At 41.4% G+C, this 26270-nt stretch overlaps 1 protein-coding gene across 2 annotated transcripts in view; it reads left to right on the plus strand.

Moving 5' to 3' along the window:
* The window catches only part of arhgap24 (Rho GTPase activating protein 24), a 225493-nt gene that overhangs the window by 62263 nt on the left and 136960 nt on the right, over nucleotides 1-26270 (plus strand). For both annotated transcript variants that reach the window (XM_014138900.3, XM_014138902.3), the window contains exon 3: nucleotides 7498-7585. In XM_014138900.3, coding sequence (XP_013994375.1) covers nucleotides 7498-7585 — 88 coding nt within the window. The remainder of the gene's footprint in view (nucleotides 1-7497; nucleotides 7586-26270) is intronic.

The following is a 26270-nucleotide window of genomic DNA, read 5'->3' on the forward strand; positions in this document are numbered from 1 at the left end:
ACCCAAAATATCGATGTTTTGTTCCCCGAGCCACTTAGTTATCACTTTTGCCTTATGGCAAGGTGCTCCATCATGCTGGAAAAGGCATTGTTCGTCATCAAACTGTTCCTGGATGGTTGGGAGAAGTTGCTCTCTGAGGATGTGTTGGTACCATTCTTTATTCATGGCTATGTTCTTAGGCAAAATTGTGAGTGAGCCCACTCCCTTGGATGCGAAGCAACCCCATACATGAATGGTCTCAGGATGCTTTTTGCTGTTGGCATGACACAGGACTGATGGTAGCGCTCACCTTGTCTTCTCCGGACAAGCTTTTTTCCGGATGCCCCAAACAATCGGAAAGGGGATTCATCAGAGAAAATAACTTTACCCCAGTCCTCAGCAGTCCAATCCCTGTACCTTTTGCAGAATATCAGTCTTTCCCAGATATTTTTCCTGAAGAGAAGTGGCTTCTTTGCTGCCCTTCTTGACACCAGGCCATCCTCCAAAAGTCTTTGCCTGACTGTGCGTGCAGATGCACTCACACCTGCCTGCTGCCATTTCTGAGCAAGCTCTGTACTGGTGGTGCCACGATCCTGTAGCTGAATCAACTTTAGGAGACGGTCTTGGCGTTTGCTGGACTTTCTTGGGTGCCCTGAAGCCTTCTTCACAACAATTGAACCGCTCTCCTTGAAGTTCTTGATGATCCGATAAATGGTTGCTTTAGGTGCAATCTTACTGGCAGCAATATCCTTGCCTGTGAAGCCCTTTTTGTGCAAAGCAATGACGACGACACATGTTTCCTTGCAGGTAACCATGCTTGACAGAGGAAGAACAATGATTCCAAGCACCACCCTCCTTTTGAAGCTTCCAGTCTGTTATTCGAACTCGATCAGCATGACAGAGTGATCTCCAGCCTTGTCCTCGTCAACACTCACACCTGTGTTAATGGTCGAATCACTGACATAATGTCAGCTGGTCCTTTTGTGGCAGGGCTGAAATGCAGTGGAAATGTTTTGGGGGATTCAGTTCATTTGCATGGCAAAGAGGGACTTTGAAATTAATTGCAATTAATCTGATCACTCTTCATAACATTCTGGAGTATATGCAAATTGCCATCATACAAACTGAGGCAGCTGACTTTGTGAAAATTAATATTTGTGTCGTTCTCAAAACTTTTGGCCACGACTGTAGATGTCCTGGAGGGCTAGCATTGTGCATACACACCATACACAGGCCATACATGCACACAAACACATGATCTCTCTCACACAAACACACACACACACACACAAACTCCGTAATACACCAACCACTGCCACTTTCTCAGGTTTAATACCTGTTCAGCTCTTTCATGCAGACCCCCCAGGGAGACACAGAACATTCTCCAGATCGCCAGAGTCGCTGACGACACCGCCTTGACCATAATCCAGGGTAACGACCCAAAAAGCACCCTATTCCCTACATAGTATGAGATCCCTATGGGTTCTGGTCAAAATAGTGCACTACTAGGGTACGATTTGAGACACACACTTTAAGAAATGCTTCAGTGATATAAGATTATTTCTTTATTAATTTAAGCATCCCTGAATAATATTTTTTTACAGTCTTTTGATATAAGCATATTTCTTTATGATAATTATTCTGAAGTCATGCTGAGTCCAGAACTAATGCTCTCACACCAGGGCAGATCATTTGTAAAGTTGCCAGGTTTGCAGTTTGCACAAACATCACTCAACTACTGTATATTGCAGTGCCGACATATATATAGTATCTTTATGGATCACAACAGTACTGATATTTCTATGGATCATTACAGTAGTGATATCTCTATGGATCACTACAGTAGTGATATCGCTATGGATCACTACAGTAGTGATATCGCTATGGATCACTACAGTAGTGATATCTCTATGGATCACTACAGTAGTGATATCTCTATGGATCACTACAGTAGTGATATCTCTATGGATCACTACAGTAGTGATATCTCTACGGATCTGTAACGGTCGTCGTATGTAATGGACCAAGGCACAGCGGGTTGAGTGCTCATTTTAAAGTTTATTAGAACACTAAAAAAACAAAACAAGAAAACGAACGAACGAACGAACACACAGCTATGCAAAAACAACTTCCCACAAAGGACAGGTGAAAACAGGGCTACCTAAGTATGACTCCCAATCAGCAACAACGATGTACAGCTGTTCCTGATTGAGAGCCATACCAGGGCAACACAAAGAAATACACAACATAGACAGAGCATAGCCTCTATTGGCTAGGTGGGACGCTTGCGTCCCACCTACGTAACAGCCACTTGCAGCCTGTGGCGCGATTTTCAAAACCTTAAAAATCCTATTACTTCAATTTCTCAAACATATGACTATTTTACAGCCATTTAAAGACAAGACTCTCGTTAATCTAACCACACTGTCCGATTTCAAAAAGGCTTTACAACGAAAGCAAAACATTAGATTATGTCAGCAGAGTACCAAGCCAGAAATAATCAGACACCCATTTTTCAAGCCAGCATATAATGTCACCAAAACCCAGAAGACAGCTAAATGCAGCACTCACCTTTGATGATCTTCATCAGATGACAACCCTAGGACATTATGTTATACAATACATGCACGTTTTGTTCAATCAAGTTCATATTTATATCAAAAACCAGCTTTTTACATTAGCATGTGACGTTCAGAACTAGCATACCCCCCGCAAACTTCCGGGGAATTCGCTAACATTTTACTAAATTACTCACGATAAACGTTCACAAAAAGCACAACAATTATTTTAAGAATTATAGATACAGACCTCCTCTATGCACTCGATATGTCCGATTTTAAAATAGCTTTTTGGTGAAAGCACATTTTGCAATATTCTAAGTACATAGCCCAGGCATCACGGGCTCGCTATTTAGACACCTGGCAAGTTTAGCACTCACCATAATCATATTTACTATTATAAAAGTTTGATTACCTTTTGTTGTCTTCGTCAGAATGCACTGCCAGGACTGCTACTTCAATAACAAATGTTGGTTTGGTCCAAAATAATCCATCGTTATATCCGAATAGCGGCGTTTTGTTCGTGCGTTCCAGACACTATCCGAAATGGTAAAGAAGTGTCGCGCGCATGGCGCAATTCGTGACAATAAAATTCTAAATATTCCATTACCGTACTTCGAAGCATGTCAACCGCTGTTTAAAATCAATTTTTACGCCATTTTTCTCGTAGAAAAGCGATAATATTCCGACAGGGAATCTCCTTTTCGGCAAACAGAGGAAAAAATCACAAAGGCGGGGGCGGTCAGGTCACGCGCATGAGCCCAGAGTCCCTTGATCGGCCACTTGAGAAAGGCGATAATGTGTTTCAGCCTGGGGCTGGAATGACGACATTCTGTTTTTTCCCGGGCTCTGAGAGCCTATGGAAGACGTGGGAAGTGTCACGTTAGAGCAGAGATCCTTAGTAAAAGATAGAGATGGAAAAGAAGTTCAAGAAATGGTCAGACAGGCCACTTCCTGTAAAGGAATCTCTCAGTTTTTGACCTGCCATTTGAGTTCTGTTATACTCACAGACACCATTCAAACAGTTTTAGAAACTTTAGGGTGTTTTCTATCCATATGTAATAAGTATATGCATATTCTAGTTACTGGGTAGGAGTGGTAACCAGATTAAATCGGGTATGTTTTTTATCCAGCCGTGTCAATACTGCCCCCTAGCCCTAACAGGATAGAAATACAAAACATAGAACATAACCAAAAACCCCGGAATACTCTAAACAAACACCCCTCTACATAAACACATATCCCAACAAACCCCGAACCACATAAAACAAACACCCCCCTGCCACGTCCTGACCAAACTACAATAACAAATAACCCCTTTACTGGTCAGGACGTGACAGTACCCCCCCCCCAAAGGTGCAGACCCGGATGCACCTCACACAAAAATAAACACAAAAATAAACCCCCCAAACTAAAGGGAGGGAAGGGAGGGTGGCTACCGTCACCGACGGTTCCCGTGCTACACCCTCCCTCCCCAATCCTCCTACTGTGGAGGTGGCTCAGGCTCTGGCCTAAGTCCCCCACCTAACCTGTCCACCCCCGCTGTAGACCTCGGGCTGAAGCGCGTCGCTGTAGACTTCGGGCTGAAGCGCTTCGCTGTAGACCTCGGGCTGTAGGGCGACTCTGGGAGCTCTGGACTGTAGGGCGACTCTGGGAGCTCCGGACTGTAGGGCGACTCTGGGAGCTCCGGACTGTAGGGCGACTCTGGGAGCTCCGGACTGTAGGGCGACTCTCTCGGCTCCGGACTGTGGGCCGTCTCTCTCGGTTCCGGACTGTGGGCCGTCTCTCTCAGTTCCGGACTGTGGGCAGTCTCTCTCGGTTCCGGACTGTGGGCCGTCTCTCTCGGTTCCGGTATGTGGGCGGTCTCTCTACGGGGCACTGTCGCCGGAAGCTCTAGACGGGGCACTGTCGCCGGACACTCTGGACGAGGCACTGTTGCCGGACACTCTGGACGAGGCACTGTTGCCGGACACTCTGGACGAGGACTGCGCACTGAAAGCCTGGTGCGTGGTGCTGGCTTTGGAAGTGCCAGACTGGAAATATGCACCACAGGGCTAGTGCGAGGAGCAGGAGTAGGACGAGCTGGACTGGGCTGATGCACTGGAGGCCTGATGCGTGGTGCTGGTAGTGGAGGTACCAGACTGGGGACACGCACCCCAAGGCTAGTGCGAGGAGCAGGAACAGGACGTGCTGAACTGGGCTGATGCACTGGAGGCCTGGTGCGTGGTGCTGGCTTTGGAGGTGCCAGTCTGGAAACACGCACCTCAGGGCTAGTGCGAGGAGCAGGAACAGGACAAGTTGGACTGGGCTGATGCACTGGAGGCCTGGTGCGTGGTGCTGGTAGTGGAGGTACCAGACTGGGGACACGCACCCCAAGGCTAGTGCGAGGAGCGGGAACAGGACATCCTGGACTGGGCTGACGCACTGAAGGCCTGGTGCATGGTGCTGGCTTTGGAGACGCCAGACTGGATACACGCACCTCAGGGCTAGTGCGAGCAGCGGGAACAGGATACACTGGGCCGTGAAGGCGCACTGGCGGTCTCGAGCGCAGTACTGGCACCACCCTTACTGGCTGGATGCCCGCTTCCCCCTGGCAAATGCGGGACGCTGGCACCGCGCACACCGGCCTGTGAATGCTCGGCCTCGATGCCGTGCGCATCACCCCATAGCACGGGGCCTGACCAGTAACATGCTGCCTCTGATAAGCACGGGGAGTTGGCTTGGGGCTTAACCCTGGCCCAGCCAAACTACCCGTGTGCCCCCCCCAAAAAAAAAATCTTGGGGCTGCTTTTCAGGCTTCCATGCCAGTCGTGTTCCAATATAACAGTCCCGTTCCTCTCCAGCCTTCCTCCATGGTCCCTCTCCGGCTAAAATCTCCTCCCAAGTCCACGACTCAAAATAATTCCTTTCTAGCTCCTTACCCCGCTGCTTGGTCCATTGGTGGTGGCAAGTTCTGTAACGGTTGACATAATCTAATGTATTGCTTTCGTTGTAAAGCCTTTTCGAAATCGGACAGTGTGGTTAGATTAACGAGAGTCTTGTCTTTAAAATGGTGTAAAATAGTCATATGTTTGAAAAATTGAAGTTTTTGCATTTTTGAGGAATTTGAATAACGCGCCACGGGATTACACTGGCTGTTGAGGTTAATCTAACCACACTGTCCGATTTCAAAAAGGCTTTACAACGAAAGCAAAACATTAGATTATGTCAGCAGAGTACCCAGCCAAAAATAATCAGACACCCATTTTTCAAGCTAGCATATAATGTCACATAAACCCAAACCACAGCTAAATGTAGCACTAACCTTTGATGATCTTCATCAGATGACAACCCTAGGACAATATGTTATACAATACATGCATGTTTTGTTCAATCAAGTTCATATTTATATCAAAAACCAGCTTTTTACATTAGCATGTGACTAGCATGTGACTAGCATTCCCACCGAACACTGCCGGTGAATTTACTAAATTACTCACGATAAACGTTCACAAAAAGCATAACAATTATTTTAAGAATTATAGATACAGAACTCCTCTATGCACTCGATATGTCCGATTTTAAAATAGCTTTTCGGTGAAAGCACATTTTGCAATATTCTCAGTAGATAGCCCGGCATCACAGGGCTAGCTATTTAGACACCCAGCAAGTTTAGCACTCACCAAAGTCAGATTTACTATAAGAAAAATGTTATTACCTTTGCTGTCTTCGTCAGAATGCACTCCCAGGACTTCTACTTCAATAACAAATGTTGGTTTGGTACCAAATAATCCATCGTTATGTCCAAATAGCGGCGTTTTGTTCGTGCGTTCAAGACACTATCCGAAAGGGTAAATAAGGGTGACGAGCATGGCGCAATTCGTGACAAAAAAATTCTAAATATTCCATTACCGTACTTCGAAGCATGTCAACCGCTGTTTAAAATAAATTTTTATGCCATTTTTCTCATAAAAAAGCGATAATATTCCGACCGGGAATCTGCGTTTAGGTAAACAGACGAAAGAAAATAAAGCATGGGGTCGCCTCGGGCACGCGCCTAAGCCCATAGTACTCTGATCGGCCACTTGCCAAAAGCGATAATGTGTTTCAGCCAGAGGCTGCCTCGATATCGTTCAGCTTTTTCCCGGGCTCTGAGAGCCTATGGGAGCCGTAGGAAGTGTCACGTTATAGCAAAGATCCTCAGTCTTCAATAAAAAGAGCCAAGATGAAACACAACTTGTCAGACAGGCCACTTCCTGCATGGAATCTTCTCAGGTTTTGGCCTGCCATATGAGTTCTGTTATACTCACAGACACCATTCAAACAGTTTTAGAAACTTTAGGGGTGTTTTCTATCCAAAGCCAATAATGATATGCATATTCTAGTTACTGGGCAGGAGTCGTAACCAGATTAAATCGGGTACGTTTTTTATCCGGCCGTGTCAATACTGCCCCCTAGCCCTAACAGGTTAACAAGAAGTTTATCTTTAAAATGATGTATAATACTTGTATGTTTGAGAAATTTGAATTATGAGATTTTTGTTGTTTTGAATTTGGCGCCCTGCTATTTCACTGGCTGTTGGAAAGCGTCCCACATACACCAGAGAGGTTTTAAACAACTGTGTGTATTGGGTTAAGTCTGAAGCAACTGTGTGGTGTATTGTGTTAAGTCTTAAACAACTGTGCGTATTGGGTTTAGTCTTAAACAACTGTGTGTATTGGGTTAAGTCTGAAACAACTGTGTGTATTGGGTTTAGTCTTAAACAACTGTGTGTATTGGGTTAAGTCTGAAGCAACTGTGTGGTGTATTGTGTTAAGTCTTAAACAACTGTGTGTATTGGGTTAAGTCTTAAACAACTGTGTGTATTGGGTTAAGTCTTAAACAACTGTGTGTATTGGGTTAAGTCTTAAACAACAGTAGGTATTGGTTGCGTGTTGAAACTCTACCTCTGACTTTCCTCTGTCTTCCTTTTTCTCTCTAGGGGACCATTCTGTTACCTGGAAACAGAGTCACTGAGCATCCCAGCAATGGCGACGAGGGGGGAAAATTCCTGTTTGAGGTCTCTGCAGGTAAGACAAAGAAATAGAGCTGCTTTTTATCTTACGCAAGCCAGAGCAAATCCAGAGGTATTATTCACCGGAAAGACCTTAATTCAAGGGCACCTCGTGATGAAAATGACAATAGGGTGACATTGTGACAGAACCCATTATAATCACACCTCCCAAAAATGTAAGGTGTTTGGGAACACTTGCTGTCACTTGCAGTCACAGCTCAGTAAACACATCTAACACAGGGAACTGTTGTTATTTTTCTGAGATGGATCTACAGTGTTAGCAACATTCACTCTCGTCATTGTTTTTGTGGGTCTCTGTGGATTATAAACACACTACAAATTCAATCAAATCTGCCCTGCTGGAAAAGTCCAATCTTCCAATTTTATTTTGATCAAATTATTGTTTTGTTAGACATAATACATATTGTGTCAGTAGTCTCTTAATTATTCTGACCTCTAATGTCAGGATCCATTTTCCTCTCCTTGCTAGCAGTATATCTTTCTACCTCTAATGTCAGGATCCATTTTCCTCTCCTTGCTAGCAGTATATCTTTCTACCTCTAATGTCAGGATCCATTTTTCTCTCCTTGCTAGCAGTATATCTTTCTACCTCTAATGTCAGGATCCATTTTTCTCTCCTTGCTAGCAGTATATCTTTCTACCTCTAATGTCAGGATCCATTTTCCTCTCCTTGCTAGCAGTATATCTTTCTACCTCTAATGTCAGGATCCATTTTTCTCTCCTTGCTAGCAGTATATCTTTCTACCACATCATAACAACAGCCCTTTGTAGTTTGAAGTGGCACTCAGTGGGAAATGTTTTGATGTTGCACAGCTGGTGAGTCATTGAGTTATGCAGTGACTGGGTTCGTCCCAATTGGGGTTTCGCACCCTATTCCCTACATAGCAGTGGTTGGAACCAGTTCAGGGAACAGAACATTTTTTGAAGAATAGATTTTTTTTAAATGTGGGGGTGTTTTAACATTTTTTTGTCATTTAGCAGACGCTCTTATCCAGAGTGACTTACAGTAGTGAATGCATACATTTCATTATTTTATTTTTTCTTCCGTACTGGTCCACCGTGGGAATACGAACCCACAACCCTGGCGTTGCAAACACCATGCTCTACCAACTGAGCCACCCGGGAAACAGAACTGGGAATGAAACTGATCTATAGTGTTTTCCGGGAAACAGATTTGTTTATTTTCTAATCTTGAGAACTGGTAAAAAAATAAATACTTCTAGATCCAAAAATGTTCCTAAAGTCTAGTATATATTTCTTCAGACCGCTCCATGTCCACCCCTCTCTCTCACTCTCTACACAGCTGTGACATTTCAGATGTATCTTGCCCATGAACTTATCTGACCAATCAAACACTGCTCCAAAGAAAGCTTTTCTATCCGTGCTAATTGGTGGAGTAAATTAATGAGATAAATATAAAAATGCATTGATTTCACAGGTAAAAAAATATATGCGTAAAGGAACTATATGAACTGTTACTTGTTGTTGTTGTTTGAACCGGTTCGGAACATCGGAACGGAACAAAAGAAACAGGGGTTCTCTTCGGGACGGAACGATTGGAAAATCATTTTGGTTCCAACCCCACTACATAGTGCACTAATTTTGAGCAGATCCCTATGAGCCCTGATCAAAGGTAGTGCACTACGTGGGGTATAGTGTTCCATTTGGGAGTCTTTGTTTGAGTACTAGTAGTTTCTTTGATGACCCTTGACATTCTTCCCAGAGCTCAGTGGCTCTTTGAGTGAGAGACACACACACACACACTGTGGACTTTGACCTTGCAGATCCTGAACCTGCAGTCAGGATGGCCTTGACTAGAGACTAGAGAGTACACAAAGGAAAAGGGAGTCAAGGGAGTCCTGGGAAAAAATGATTTCTAACCACGGTCTGTGTCCCAAATGGCCCCCATTTCCCTACATCATTACACTACTTTTGAACAGGGCCAATATGGCTCTGGTCAACAGTAGTGTACTATATACCAGGACTAATAGGACTCTGGTCAACAGTAGTGTACTATATACCAGGACCAATAGGACTCTGGTCAACAGTAGTGTACTATATACCAGGACCAATAGGACTCTGGTCAACAGTAGTGTACAATATACCAGGACCAATAGGACTCTGGTCAACAGTAGTGTACTATATACCAGGGCCAATTGGACTCTGGTCCACAGTAGTGCACCATCCAGGGAATAGGGTGGTATTTGGGATGAGCCCTCAGCTGGTCTGTGGGGGAATGCGTGACCAACTCCAATCGATCCACCAGAGAGGAATGTGTAGAGGATGTTGTGTACTCACTCATCTTTTCCCTTTCTGGTGTACCCCTCCTTTCTCTCCCTCGCTTCTTTCATTCTGGTGTACCCCTTCTTTCTCTCCCTCGCTTCTTTCATTCTGGTGTACCCCTTCTTTCTCTCCCTCGCTTCTTTCATTCTGGTGTACCCCTCCTTTCTCTCCCTCGCTTCTTTCATTCTGGTGTACCCCTCCTTTCTCTCCCTCGCTTCTTTCATTCTGGTGTACCCCTCCTTTCTCTCCCTCGCTTCTTTCATTCTGGTGCATCATCCCCCATTGCTTTTATGAAGAAAACAGAATTGTGATCCAAGAGGTTATTGTTCTGTATTCTATTGACTGATCCATGACTGATCTGTATTCCATTCTGTATTCTATTGACTGATCTGTGACTGATCTGTATTCCATTCTGTATTTTATTGACTGATCCGTTACTGATCTGTATACCATTCTGTATTGTATTGACTGATCCGTGACTGATCTGTATTCCATTCTGTATTGTATTGACTGATCTGTGACTGATCTGTATTCCATTCTGTATTGTATTGACTGATCTGTGACTGATCTGTATTCCATTCTATATTGTATTGACTGATCCGTGACTGATCCGTATTCCATTCTGTATTCTATTGACTGATCCGTTACTGATCTGTATTCCTTTGAATACAATCAAGAACCAAGGCTTGTTCTCTCATGGGTTTATGTGACGCTTCTTTATTTCAGTCAATACAACGTGCCCTTGGGTTCTTCTATTTGGGTTATTAAAATGAATAAGTAAAGCTTGTCTGAACAGTGCCTGTACTGCTTTGATTGTGAGTCTGTGTGTCTCAGCCTTTGTTTTTGGGAGAGTTGTGTCCTTGCAGGCTATCTATCTAATGATTTGCACTAGCCGAGGGGTAGACGTATCAGTTCCAGGGTAACTTTGTAAATTTCTTTTTTTGCCTTTGTTACAGTTTTGTAACTTTTTGAATTAGTCCATTCATTGACATTTCCTGTAAGGCATGCATCACCCCTTCCACTCAATGTGGTGGTTCTATTACAGTACATAGTGTGTGTGGCCCACTGGACTAAATATTCCTGGCATCTGGGTTTTCCTCTAATTCATACAGCCAGCCTGTTAACTCGAAAACATTTCATCCTCAAATTGTGAATGCTGCTTCATTCACTAGAAGATGTTGTGCATGTGATTCTCATGCTAGGAACAGGGAGAAAGAGATGATTTTCAGTGATTTTGAACCAGTGTATTTTCCTGTCAATCACTTTTTTGTACGTCCCAAATGGTATCCTATTCCCTGTATAGTACACTACTTTAGACCAGTGCACTATGGGCCCTTGTCAAAAGTAGTGCACTACATAGGGAATAGGGTGCCAACACGTTGTGAATAATTGCTTATATTGTTCATGTGGACTCTGTTACATGAGAGAACAAAACATAAGGGTTTAGTTTGGGGATGAGTGATGGCCGAACACATGTCCATACGTCTTTGTGTTTGGCACACACAATAAAGGATATACTGTACGTATTTCAACAGAGAATAGAGCAAATTGTAGGTTTCTAGGTAAAGCACAGACCTACATACTCCTTCCTGAGAGCATCCCTGATAATGACGGTAGATTATATGCAAGGCAAGCTATGTTTTGTCCTACAGCTATAAATCTCTACTTGGTCATGTGGAATAAATGGGCATATTCCATTGAACCTTTTAATTAGATGTATATATCAAAAAAACATCTGACCTGAATGATACATGAACTGATGGCTGAGATATAAACACTAGAGGGGGCATAAATCATGTTTTTAATCAGCAACTATCTTTTCTGTTTTGAAGTGGACTTGCTATTCACAATAAATCATTCCGTCTGTTGCCGTAGACCAGGGATGGGCAACTTTGATGTGGGTGTGGGGCCACAAAATATGAGGGGCCCCAGTGGCTCGCTGGTCTGCGTACCCACACATGCAGTCAATTGATTTGTGCAATCAATCCACTTGTGCAGTTAAATTACTTAACTCTCTTAACTAAATCCATTATACCAGTAGCCAGGGCCAGTTTTCGTCTTTTGGTGGGCCTAAGCACCTTGCGGACAAAACATTTCACTGGCCCCCGTCGTGACGGCGGAGGGAAGAAAGTACGTTTTAAAGTTCATTTCCTGCAATTCTACACATTTTGCCATGGGGCCTAGAGAAAATGTTGTAATTTTAAAAACAAATGTTATGAATTCTGCACATTTTGCCATGGGGCCTAGAGAAAATGTTCTAATTTTATTACAAATGTTATGAATTCTACACATTTTGCCACAGGGCTAGAGAAAATGTTGTAATTTTATAACAAATGTCATGAATTCTGCACATTTTGCCATGGGGCCTAGAGAAAATGTTGTAATTTTATAACAAATGTTATGAATTCTACACATTTTGCCATGGTGCAGAAAGAAGAAGAAAAAAAATCTGTTTTACTGCAAATTTCCTGCAGTTCTATCAATTCTATTCAGTTTGCCATGACATATTCCATGTTAATGGTGATATCTGAGTGAAAGTGACTAACAAAATAAATGTGGGGCCTGGGTACGTGATTACTACACATTTAGGTAGCTGAGTAGACTCATTTAATTTTGCTGACATGGCTAATTAAGTGACTGTCAGTGACAGAGATAACAGGAGAAAAACTGCTGAAACACAACCACATTTAGAAATTGCACCTTGTGTATTGCTCCATGGGCCTACAAAATGGAATGTGGTTGCCCATCCCTGCTGTAGATTGTCACAGCCTGTCATAGCCCGAAGTAGACTGATAAAGCATCTATAGTTTGATAAACAAATCAGCTGTCCGAAAGGAGAAATTATTACCCATGTGGCCGGCTGTAGCTGTCCAATATATCACCCATGTTTTATAAACCTTGTGACAGGGTTTTGACAAGGTTAATGCATGACACTTTAATCAATTATATCATTGGTGTTTAACCCTAACCCTTTTGACGAAGGTTTCAATACAGATGGTATGCAATTGTGGTTTATACATGACACGTTAGTCAGTCATATCATTGCAGTTTTTTTGTCATCTGAATGACAATCGATCAAGTTTTGTTGCGTCACATATTCAAAATGGAATAAGGAATGAAGTCGACTTTATTATTAGAACAGGCAAAGCAGCAACCACCAGGGAATTTGAAATGCAAATATTGCTTCCAAGAATAGCTTTACGTCTCTTTTCTTTGTCATAAAAACCTGTAGCGTTGTCCTTGCCTTAGAAAAGAGAGAAGGTTGAGCTGAAAGTGGCATTTCTGGGGAAGCTGTGGGTGAGGGAGAGATGGTTCCTCTTTTAGGGAAACAGTAGGTGAGAGAGATTGTTCCTCTTTAAGGGAAACAGTAGGCTGGGACAGTCATGTGGAAAGAAGAACACCTGCTGTCTGTGTTCCGGTAAACCATAACCATAGAATTGGAGTGTTAGACTGGACCAGTGAAATATATCTGTGATGTGAGTGGCTTTGACCCTTCTTGTAATTCTACGTCTAGGAATCCATCACCCCTCAGACAGACATGGCATGGGTCGGCCTAGCTGGCATTGAGCCCTAAACTCTGGATCCTGGATCATTCCAACGTCCGTAGTGTACTACTTATATCAGAATGCATGTTTAATACAATCCTTCATTCTGAGTGGTACGTAAGTGTGAATATTGGAACGGGAGCCTGGGTCTGCCTAGCAGCAGCCCTAAACTCTGGATCCTGGATCATTCCAACGTCCGTAGTGTACTACTTATATCAGAATGCATGTTTAGTGGTAATATTGGAACGGGAGCCTGGGTCTGCCTAGCAGCAGCCCTGAACTCTGGGTCCTGCTCCTGTCACAGCACCCTGGTAATCGGGGTCTATAATGATAGTTTAATGGGGGTCCTCAGTCTCTGGGGTTGCATCATATTATTCTCACTTTCAATGGGCTCAGTCTATCTCTTTATAGCTGCCTGACACACACACACACACACACACACACACACACACACACACACACACACACACACACACACACACACACACACACACACACACACACACACACACACACAGTGTTGAATCATATTATCATCACCTTTGGTTATGGCTTAATTACAGTGAGGCAGGAGGGGGTAGAGGAGGGCTATTCATTATCTCTGTCTCCCCACATACAGAGAGCAGTGTGTGTGTGTGTGTGTGTGTGTGTGTGTGTGTGTGTGTGTGCGTGTGCGTGGGTGTGTGTGTGTGGGTGTGCGTGTGTGTGTGTGCGTGTGTGTGCGCGTGTGTGTGCACGTGTGCACATGTGTGTGTGTGCGTGTGTGTGTGTGCGTGTGCACGTGTGTGTGGCAGACAGACAGGAGCAGACATGGAGGTCATGTGCTTGAGCGATTTACAGTCTTGCTAATTTTATTTAGGGGGTTAATGTTTGACAAGAAGCTGACAGGGGGGAGGAGGGAGGTAGAGAGGGAGGTGGGGAAGCAGCCAATGTCAACATCAGGGTCATAGCTGTAGTATAGCTGCTCAGCTTCTTAAAGCCACAGGATTTCATGGCAACGATGGCACTGTTTCAGTAGTGTGTCGCCGCTCATACCACACAGGATCCCTATGGATTTAGGAGGGATTTCAGTATGCAGTTTGAGAGCATAGATTATTATTTGTAAAGTAACTGCTTTTTCTTTCAAATAAATGTTGGTTTGTATGCAGCGGGTAATGTTTGTATGCAGCGGGTAATGTTTGTATGCAGCGGGTAATGTTTGTATGCAGCGGGTAATGTTTGTATGCAGCGGGTAATGTTTGTATGCAGCGGGTAATGTTTGTATGCAGCGGGTAATGTTTGTATGCAGCGGGTAATGTAAGTATGCAGCGGGTAATGTTTGTATGCAGCAGGTAATGTTTGTATGTAGCAGGTAATGTTTGGATGCAGCTCTGTAATGTATATCATGTAGTCAATGGCAACAGCATCCTGTAGACCTCCCCCTACATTCCACTTAGTAATGTAATAATGTATTCTGCCAGGCTAGGGCTTTATGTACCAGAACGGTGGGCAATGTGCCTTTTCCTGGCATTGGGCTGGTCATTTATTACTGTGGCTTTGTTCTCTTTCTGTGCCAGGTTGAGGCCATGCATGTGGCATGTGGATGGCCTGCCCATATCCACTCGTGCCTGGGCATCTGGTGTAAGCCCTCAGAGCAGCGTGAAGCACAGGATTCGTTCAGGAGTGTGCACGCACACACAACCTACGCCTCGTAGCCTCATAACTCTTTTGGGGAGGGTGTGCTGATGTTTTTTGTTAAAGAACCGACAGTTTGGTTACTTAGTCTGCAATACCAGCATAGCGTATTGTGAGAGAGTTACAGAATAATAATGAAATGACTGACACTATCAAGCTATGTTCCACAACAGTAGGCAGAAAGCCAGCAATACAGTGGGTCCATATTTCTGCCTGTAAGAGAGGTACTGTTTTGTCCACCTTTCCAGTAGAAAGTTATACAATCCTTATCGGCAGTACTCCTGTGGGAGTTGACTGTATTACCCGAGAGAGAGCAGCAGTAGTCCTGTGGGAGTTGACTGTATTACCTGAGAGAGAGCAGCAGTAGTCCTGTGGGAGTTGACTGTATTACCCGAGAGAGAGCAGCAGTAGTCCTGTGGGGGTTGACTGTATTACCTGAGAGAGAGAGCAGCAGTAGTCCTGTGGGAGTTGACTGTATTACCCGAGAGAGAGCAGCAGTAGTCCTGTGGGAGTTGACTGTATTACCCGAGAGAGAGCAGCAGTAGTCCTGTGGGGGTTGACTGTATTACCTGAGAGAGAGAGCAGCAGTAGTCCTGTGGGAGTTGACTGTATTACCCGAGAGAGAGCCGCAGTAGTCCTGTGGGAGTTGACTGTATTACCCGAGAGAGAGCAGCAGTAGTCCTGTGGGAGTTGACTGTATTACCTGAGAGAGAGAGAGCAGCAGTAGTCCTGTGGGAGTTGACTGTATTACCTGAGAGAGAGAGAGCAGCAGTAGTCCTGTGGGGGTTGACTGTATTACCCAAGAGAGAGAGAGCAGCAGTAGTCCTGTGGGAGTTGACTGTATTACCCGAGAGAGAGCAGCAGTAGTCCTGTGGGGGTTGACTGTATTACCCGAGAGAGAGAGCAGCAGTGGTCCTGTGGGGGTTGACTGTATTACCCAAGAGAGAGAGAGCAGCAGTAGTCCTGTGGGAGTTGACTGTATTACCTGAGAGAGAGAGAGCAGCAGTAGTCCTGTGGTAGTTGACTGTATTACCCGAGAGAGAGCAGCAGTAGTCCTGTGGGAGTTGACTGTATTACCTGAGAGAGAGAGAGCAGCAGTAGTCCTGTGGGAGTTGACTGTATTACCTGAGAGAGAGAGAGCAGCAGTAGTCCTGTGGGGGTTGACTGTATTACCCAAGAGAGAGAGAGCAGCAGTAGTCCTGTGGGAGTTGACTGTATTACCCGAGAGAGAGCAGCAGTAGTCCTGTGGGGGTTGACTGTATTACCCGAGAGAGAGAGCAGCAGTGGTCCTGTGGGGGTTGACTGTATTACCCAAGAGAGAGAGAGCAGCAGTAGTCCTGTGGGGGTTGACTGTATTACCCAAGAGAGAGAGAGCAGCAGTAGTCCTGTGGGAGTTGACTGTATTACCCAAGAGAGAGAGAGCAGCAGTAGTCCTGTGGGGGTTGACTGTATTACCCAAGAGAGAGAGAGCAGCAGTAGTCCTGTGGGAGTTGACTGTATTACCTGAGAGAGAGAGAGCAGCAGTAGTCCTGTGGGAGTTGACTGTATTACCCAAGAGAGAGAGCAGCAGTAGTCCTGTGGGAGTTGACTGTATTACCTGAGAGAGAGAGAGCAGCAGTAGTCCTGTGGGAGTTGACTGTATTACCCAAGAGAGAGATTGGACCAGAGTGACTCTGAACATATTGGATTCTCTCCACCTGTAATTGTCTGGTGCCATGGAAACTTTATTATCGTACAATATATGAAGCCAAGTCATTTTCCCCCAGAAGTCATATATTTCTCTAAGCTCAATTCACTTTTAATGTTGAGGGATTTTATAGTGACTTCACCATGTCTTCAGTCCGAGGAATATCATATCTATCTATTGGTTATTACCTGAGTATTCTGAAACGACACTGTGAAAATGTATGGAAAACTCCGAAAACGACACTGTGAAAATGTATGGAAAACTCAGAAAACGACACTGTGAAAACATATGGAAAACTCAGAAAACGACACTGTGAAAACGTATGGCAACATCAGAAAACGACACTGTGAAAATGTATGGCAACATCAGAAAACGACACTGTGAAAATGTATGGCAACATCAAAAAACGACACTGTGAAAACGTATGGCAACATCAGAAAACGACACGTGAAAACGGATGGCAACATCAGAAAACGACACTGTGAAAATGTATGGCAACATCAGAAAAGGGTATTGCTGATAAACATGCACTGTAACCATTGAGTGAATTCTAAATCTGTATTCTGAGAGACAAATATCATGACATTGATAAAGAATGTTGTTTGTTGCTTCCCATCCATCTGTAAAGGAAAGTCCAGTAGCACACTGCAGAGAGCTAATCATAAGCGTGTTGTTGTTGTTGTGGCTGTGGCTGTGGCTGTGGCTGTGGCTGTGCAGTGCTGACTTGTCCATTGATTTTGTGCTGGCCAGCATACTGCCAGACCCAGGACAGGTACACTGTCATTTTCCAGTCAGTCAGTCACAGAAGCTTGAGCTAGTGGTAACGCGGTGTGTGTGTGTGTGTGTGTGTGTGTTTGTTTGTTTGTTTGTTTGTTTGTGTTGTGTTTGTTTGTGTGTTGTTTGTTGCTCCCTGTACACTGCCCTAACTGACTGGAATGTGTGAGCCACAGTGGCCACTAATTATTAGCAAAACACTGACTGACCACCAGGCTACAAGACCTGTCATCCCCACAAATAGGGCCAACTGTCATCAGCGGCAAGCTGAGGAGAGGTCACACACACACACACACACACACACACACACACACACACACACACACACACACACACACACACACACACACACACACACACACACCGGGGAGAAAGTAACACCTGGAAAAGTCAAGCCTGTTAATAAGTGCTTCTGCTCAGGCTTTCAAAAGAAACACTGTAGTAGTGTACAGTCTATAAACACTGTAGTAGTATACAGTCTATAAACACTGTAGTAGTATAGAGTCTATAAACACTGTAGTAGTATACAGTCTATAAACACTGTAGTAGTATACAGTCTATAACCACTGTAGTAGTGTACAGTCTATAAACACTGTAGTAGTGTACAGTCTATAAACACTGTAGTAGTATAGAGTCTATAAACACTGTAGTAGTATACAGTCTATAAACACTGTAGTAGTATACAGTCTATAAACACTGTAGTAGTGTACAGTCTATAAACACTGTAGTAGTATACAGTCTATAAACACTGTAGTAGTGTACAGTCTATAAACACTGTAGTAGTGTACAGTCTATAAACACTGTAGTAGTATACAGTCTATAAACACTGTAGTAGTGTACAGTCTATAAACACTGTAGTAGTGTACAGTCTATAAACACTGTAGCAGTATACAGTCTATAAACACTGTAGCAGTATACAGTCTATAAACACTGTAGTAGTGTAGAGTCTATAAACACTGTAGTAGTGTACAGTCTACAGACACTGTAGTAGTGTACAGTCTATAAACACTGTAGTAGTATACAGTCTATAAACACTGTAGTAGTGTACAGTCTATAAACACTGTAGTACTATACAGTCTATAAACACTGTAGTAGTGTACAGTCTATAAACACTGTAGTAGTATACAGTCTATAAACACTGTAGTAGTATACAGTCTATAAACACTGTAGTAGTGTACAGTCTATAAACACTGTAGTAGTGTACAGTCTACAGACACTGTAGTAGTGTACAGTCTATAAACACTGTAGTAGTATACAGTCTATAAACACTGTAGTAGTGTACAGTCTATAAACACTGTAGTAGTATACAGTCTATAAACACTGTAGTAGTGTACAGTCTACAGACACTGTAGTAGTGTACAGTCTACAGACACTGTAGTAGTGTACAGTCTACAGACACTGTAGTAGTGTACAGTCTATAAACACTGTAGTAGTGTACAGTCTATAAACACTGTAGTAGTGTACAGTCTATAAACACTGTAGTAGTATACAGTCTATAAACACTGTAGTAGTATACAGTCTATAAACACTGTAGTAGTGTACAGTCTACAAACACTGTAGTAGTATACAGTCTACAGACACTGTAGTAGTGTACAGTCTACAGACACTGTAGTAGTGTACAGTCTACAGACACTGTAGTAGTGTACAGTCTACAGACACTGTAGTAGTGTACAGTCTACAGACACTTTATAGTACTACACTACAGTCTACAGACACTATAGTAGTACACTACAGTTAATAGACACTATAGTAGTACACTACAGTATATATATACTATTTAGTAGTACACTACAGGCCATATATACTATAGAAGTACACTGAAGTCCATATATACCATATAGTAGTACACTGAAGTCCATATATACCATATAGTAGTACACTACAGTATAGAGATGCTATATAGTAGTACACTACAGTCAACAGACACTATAGTGGTACACTACAGTACATAGACACTATAGTAGTACACTCCATTCTATAGATACTATATAGTGGTACACTACAGTCTATAGATACTATAGTAGTACACTACAGTCTATAGATACTACATAGTAGTTCACTACAGTCTATAGACACTATAGTAGTACACTACAGTCTATATATGCTATATAGTTGTACACTACAGTCTATAGATACTATAATAGTACACTACAGTCTATAGATACTATATAGAAGTACACTACAGTATATAGAGACAATAGAAGTACATTACAGTCCATAGATACTATAGTAGTACACTACTGTCTATAGATACTATAGTAGTACACTATAGTATATAGATACTATAGAAGTACACTACAGTCTATAGATACTATAGTAGTACACTACAGTCTATAGATACTATATAGAAGTACACTACAGTATATAGAGACAATAGAAGTACATTACAGTCCATAGATACTATAGTAGTACACTACTGTCTATAGATACTATAGTAGTACACTATAGTATATAGATACTATAGAAGTACACTACAGTCTATAGATACTATAGTAGTACACTACAGTCTATAGATACTCTATAGGGAAAACATTGTAAGGAGTTTTTTTGTCACTCCATTAAACACTGTGGTCACGCTCTCAGTAGCCGATGTGAGCAAGACCTTTAAACAAGTCAACATTCACAAGGCCGCAGGGCCAGACGGATTACCAGGACGTGTACGCAGAGCATTCGCAAACCAACTGGCAAATGTCTTCAATGACATTTTCAAACTCTCCCTGACGGAGTCTTTAAAAAATGTTGTTTACTACATGATTCCATATGTGTTATTTCATAGTTTTGATGTCTTCACTATTATTCTACAATGTAGAAAATAGTAAAAAAAATTAAGAAAAACCCTTGAATGAGTCGGTGTGTCCAAACTTTTGACTGGTACTGTATATGCAATAAAAATGTTATGCTATCAAAAACAAAAGAGCTGATTAAAAAACAACAATTAAAAAACACCTACAAAAATTAGTAATGATGTATACATTTACAGGAGCTCTGTGCTTAGGCTGCTATTAGGACACTATGGCAACTATAGAACTAATGGAACTATAGAACTAATGGCAACTTTAGAACTAATGGCAACTATAGAACTAATGGTACTATAGAACTAATGGTACTATAGAACTAATGGCAACTATAGAACTAATGGAACTATAGAACTAATGGTACTATAGAACTAATGGCAACTATAGAACTAATGGTACTATAGAACTAATGGCACTATAGAACTAATGGTACTATAGAACTAATGGTACTATAGAACTAATGGCACTATAGAACTAATGGTGCTATAGAACTAATGGTACTATAGAACTAATGGCAACTATAGAACTAATGGCACTATAGAACTAATGGTACTATAGAACTAATGGTACTATAGAACTAATGGCACAATAGAACTAATGGCACTATAGAACTAATGGTACTATAGAACTAATGGTACTATAGAACTAATGGCACTATAGAACTAATGGTACTATAGAACTAATGGTACTATAGAACTAATGGTACAATAGAACTAATGGTACTATAGAACTAATGGTACTATAGAACTAATGGTACTATAGAACTAATGGTACAATAGAACTAATGGCAACTATAGAACTAATGGCACTATAGAACTAATGGTACTATAGAACTAATGGCACTATAGAACTAATGGTACTATAGAACTAATGGCAACTATAGAACTAATGGCACTATAGAACTAATGGTACTATAGAACTAATGGTACTATAGAACTAATGGTACTATAGAACTAATGGCAACTATAGAACTAATGGCACTATAGAACTAATGGCACTATAGAACTAATGGTACTATAGAACTAATGGCACTATAGAACTAATGGCACTATAGAACTAATGGCACTATAGAACTAATGGTACTATAGAACTAATGGTACTATAGAACTAATGGCACTATAGAACTAATGGCACTATAGAACTAATGGCACTATAGAACTAATGGCACTATAGAACTAATGGCACTATAGAACTAATGGCAACTATAGAACTAATGGTACTATAGAACTAATGGTACTATAGAACTAATGGTACCATAGAACTAATGGTACTATAGAACTAATGGTACTATAGAACTAATGGTACCATAGAACTAATGGCACTATAGAACTAATGGTACTATAGAACTAATGGTGCTATAGAACTAATGGTACTATAGAACTAATGGTACTATAGAACTAATGGCAACTATAGAACTAATGGCAACTATAGAACTAATGGTACTATAGAACTAATGGTACCATAGAACTAATGGTACTATAGAACTAATGGTACTATAGAACTAATGGCACTATAGAACTAATGGAACTATAGAACTAATGGTACTATAGAACTAATGGTACTATAGAACTAATGGTACTATAGAACTAATGGCAACTATAGAACTAATGGAACTATAGAACTAATGGTACTATAGAACTAATGGCAACTATAGAACTAATGGTACTATAGAACTAATGGTACTATAGAACTAATGGTACTATAGAACTAATGGTACTATAGAACTAATGGCACTATAGAACTAATGGTACTATAGAACTAATGGTACTATAGAACTAATGGTACTATAGAACTAATGGCACTATAGAACTAATGGTACTATAGAACTAATGGTACTATAGAACTAATGGTGCTATAGAACTAATGGCAACTATAGAACTAATGGTACTATAGAACTAATGGCACTATAGAACTAATGGTGCTATAGAACTAATGGTACTATAGAACTAATGGAACTATAGAACTAATGGTGCTATAGAACTAATGGTACTATAGAACTAATGGCAACTATAGAACTAATGGTACTATAGAACTAATGGGACTATAGAACTAATGGTACTATAGAACTAATGGTACTATAGAACTAATGGTGCTATAGAACTAATGGCAACTATAGAACTAATGGTACTATAGAACTAATGGCACTATAGAACTAATGGTGCTATAGAACTAATGGTACTATAGAACTAATGGTGCTATAGAACTAATGGTACTATAGAACTAATGGTACTATAGAACTAATGGTACTATAGAACTAATGGAACTATAGAACTAATGGTACTATAGAACTAATGGGACTATAGAACTAATGGTACTATAGAACTACTGGCACTATAGAACTAATGGTACTATAGAACTAATGGCAACTATAGAACTAATGGTACTATAGAACTAATGGTACTATAGAACTAATGGCAACTATAGAACTAATGGTACTATAGAACTAATGGTACTATAGAACTAATGGCAACTATAGAACTAATGGTACTATAGAACTAATGGGACTATAGAACTAATGGTACTATAGAACTAATGGTACTATAGAACTAATGGTGCTATAGAACTAATGGCAACTATAGAACTAATGGTACTATAGAACTAATGGCACTATAGAACTAATGGTGCTATAGAACTAATGGTACTATAGAACTAATGGCACTATAGAACTAATGGTACTATAGAACTAATGGTACTATAGAACTAATGGAACTATAGAACTAATGGTACTATAGAACTAATGGCGACTATAGAACTAATGGTACTATAGAACTAATGGCACTATAGAACTAATGGTACTATAGAACTAATGGTACTATAGAACTAATGGCTGACTATAGAACTAATGGTACTATAGAACTAATGGTACTATAGAACTAATGGTACTATAGAACTAATGGAACTATAGAACTAATGGTACTATAGAACTAATGGCACTATAGAACTAATGGTACTATAGAACTAATGGCACTATAGAACTAATGGAACTATAGAACTAATGGCACTATAGAACTAATGGTACTATAGAACTAATGGCGACTATAGAACTAATGGGACTATAGAACTAATGGTACTATAGAACTAATGGCAACTATAGAACTAATGGTACTATAGAACTAATGGGACTATAGAACTAATGGTACTATAGAACTAATGGTACTATAGAACTAATGGTGCTATAGAACTAATGGCAACTATAGAACTAATGGTACTATAGAACTAATGGTACTATAGAACTAATGGCACTATAGAACTAATGGTACTATAGAACTAATGGTACTATAGAACTAATGGAACTATAGAACTAATGGTACTATAGAACTAATGGGACTATAGAACTAATGGCAACTATAGAACTAATGGTACTATAGAACTAATGGCACTATAGAACTAATGGTACTATAGAACTAATGGTACTATAGAACTAATGGCACTATAGAACTAATGGTACTATAGAACTAATGGTACTATAGAACTAATGGCACTATAGAACTAATGGTACTATAGAACTAATGGCACTATAGAACTAATGGAACTATAGAACTAATGGCACTATAGAACTAATGGTACTGTAGAACTAATGGGACTATAGAACTAATGGGACTATAGAACTAGTGTTACTATAGAACTAATGGCACTATAGAACTAATGGTACTATAGAACTAATGGCAACTGTAGAACTAATGGGACTATAGAACTAATGGTACTATAGAACTAATGGAAACTATAGAACTAATGGTACTATAGAACTAATGGTACTATAGAACTAATGGCACTGTAGAACTAATGGGACTATAGAACTAATGGCACTATAGAACTAATGGTACTGTAGAACTAATGGGACTATAGAACTAATGGTGCTATAGAACTAATGGTACTATAGAACTAATGGTACTATAGAACTAATGGGACTATAGAACTAATGGGACTATAGAACTAGTGTTACTGTAGAACTAATGGCAACTATAGAACTAATGGGACTATAGAACTAATGGTACTATAGAACTAATGGTACTATAGAACTAATGGGACTATAGAACTAATGGTGCTATAGAACTAATGGAACTATAGAACTAATGGCGCTATAGAACTAATGGGACTATAGAACTAATGGGACTATAGAACTAATGGAACTATAGAACTAATGGGACTATAGAACTAGTGTTACTATAGAACTAATGGGACTATAGAACTAATGGGACTATAGAACTAATGGTACTATAGAACTAATGGGACTATAGAACTAATGGGACTATAGAACTAGTGTTACTATAATAGTGGAGAAGAATGTTTCCTACATATTTTCAACAGTCACGAATACAGAAAGTAGGAAAAAGAGCCTGAACTGAAGGGAATGTTTCGGCCATCTTTTCTGAGCCAAAACAATACTGGTCTCTCCTCTCCATGGCATCCGCTTCCAGTTCATTTCAACCAGGGAAAAACAAGGGGACAGCCTTATGAATCGGCTAATAAAGAGCCTACAGAGAACCAGAGAAAGAACGAACGAGAGGAAAACTTAACAAACTAATTCCACTCAGTCTAAATCTGGCCCTGGCTACAGCTAAGTAAAAGGACACAGTGCTGCAAGATTGGAAGGTTACTGTAGGACCATCTGGGTCGGCTTGGACAGAGGAAGAGAGAGAGAGAGGGGGGGGAAGAGAGAGAGAAATAGATTGAGAGAGTGGAGAGAGAGAGAGAGAGAGAGAGAGAGAGAGAGAGAGAGAGGACATAACACACAGTTGTCCATTGTCCTGTGAGGCGATGATAGAAGCTGGAGAGAGGCCAGGTATCTGTTGACTACTAGGGGGCAGAGAAGGGGAGAAGGGGTAGAGGATAGAATGAGTAACGGAGAGGGGGAGAGAAGGAGAGAAGAGAAAATAGGGAGTGACAGAGTGAGGAAAAAGGGAGGAGGGTGGCACGGGTGTGAAATACTCAAGGAGACTTTCTCTCTCTCCTTATCCTAAGTCTATAGATGAATACTGTAGCCAGCTATTTTCTACAGTCTAGTCTTTCATTTGTGTAAGTTAGTCGTGTCTGATGCCTATATAGGTGGTGTGATGCCCCAACAACGTTCATTTAACTATACACTGACTGTAGAAAACATTATAAACACCTTCCTAATGAAGAGTTGCACCCCCTTTTGCCCTCAGAACCACCTCAATTCGTTGGGGTACGGAGTCTACAAGGTCTTGAAAGCATTCCACAGAGATGCTGGCCCATATTGACTCTAATGCTTCCCACAGTTGTGTCTAGTTGGCTGGATGTCCTTTGGGTGGTGGACCGTTCTTGATACACATGGGAAACTGTTGAGTGTGAAAAACCCGACAGCGTTGCAGTTTTTGACACAAACCGGTGCTCCTGGCACCTACTACCATACCCCGTTCAGAGGCATTTAAATCATTTGTCTTTCCCATTCACCCTCTGAATGGCGGACATACAAAATCCATGTCTCAATTGTCTCAAGGCTTAAAAATCCTTCTTTAACCTGACTCCTCCCCTTCATCTACATTGATCATAGCTTTCACCTGGATTCACCTGGTCAGTCTATGTCATAGAAAGAGCAGGTGTTCCTAATGTTTTGTGCATTCAGACCACTTGACTTTTTCCACATTCACTCATCAATCTACACACAATACCCATAATGACAACGCAAAAACAGGTTTTAAGAAATGTTAGCAAATTTAATACAAATATAAAACTGAAATATCACAGTAAGGGTCTAAAGTATTCAGACCCTTTACTCAGAACTTTGTTTTAGCACCTTTGGCAGCGATTACAGCCTGAAGTCTTCTTGGGTATGATGCTGCAAGCTTGGCACACCTGTATTTGGGGAGATTCTCCAATTCTTCTCTGTAGATCCTCTCAAGCTCTGTCAGGTTTGATGGGGAGCGTCGCTGCACAGCTATTTTCAGGTCTCTCCAGAGA

This window comes from Salmo salar, chromosome 13 (assembly GCF_965601325.2).
Source record: "Salmo salar chromosome 13, fSalSal1, whole genome shotgun sequence".
Lineage (NCBI taxonomy): Eukaryota > Metazoa > Chordata > Actinopteri > Salmoniformes > Salmonidae > Salmo > Salmo salar.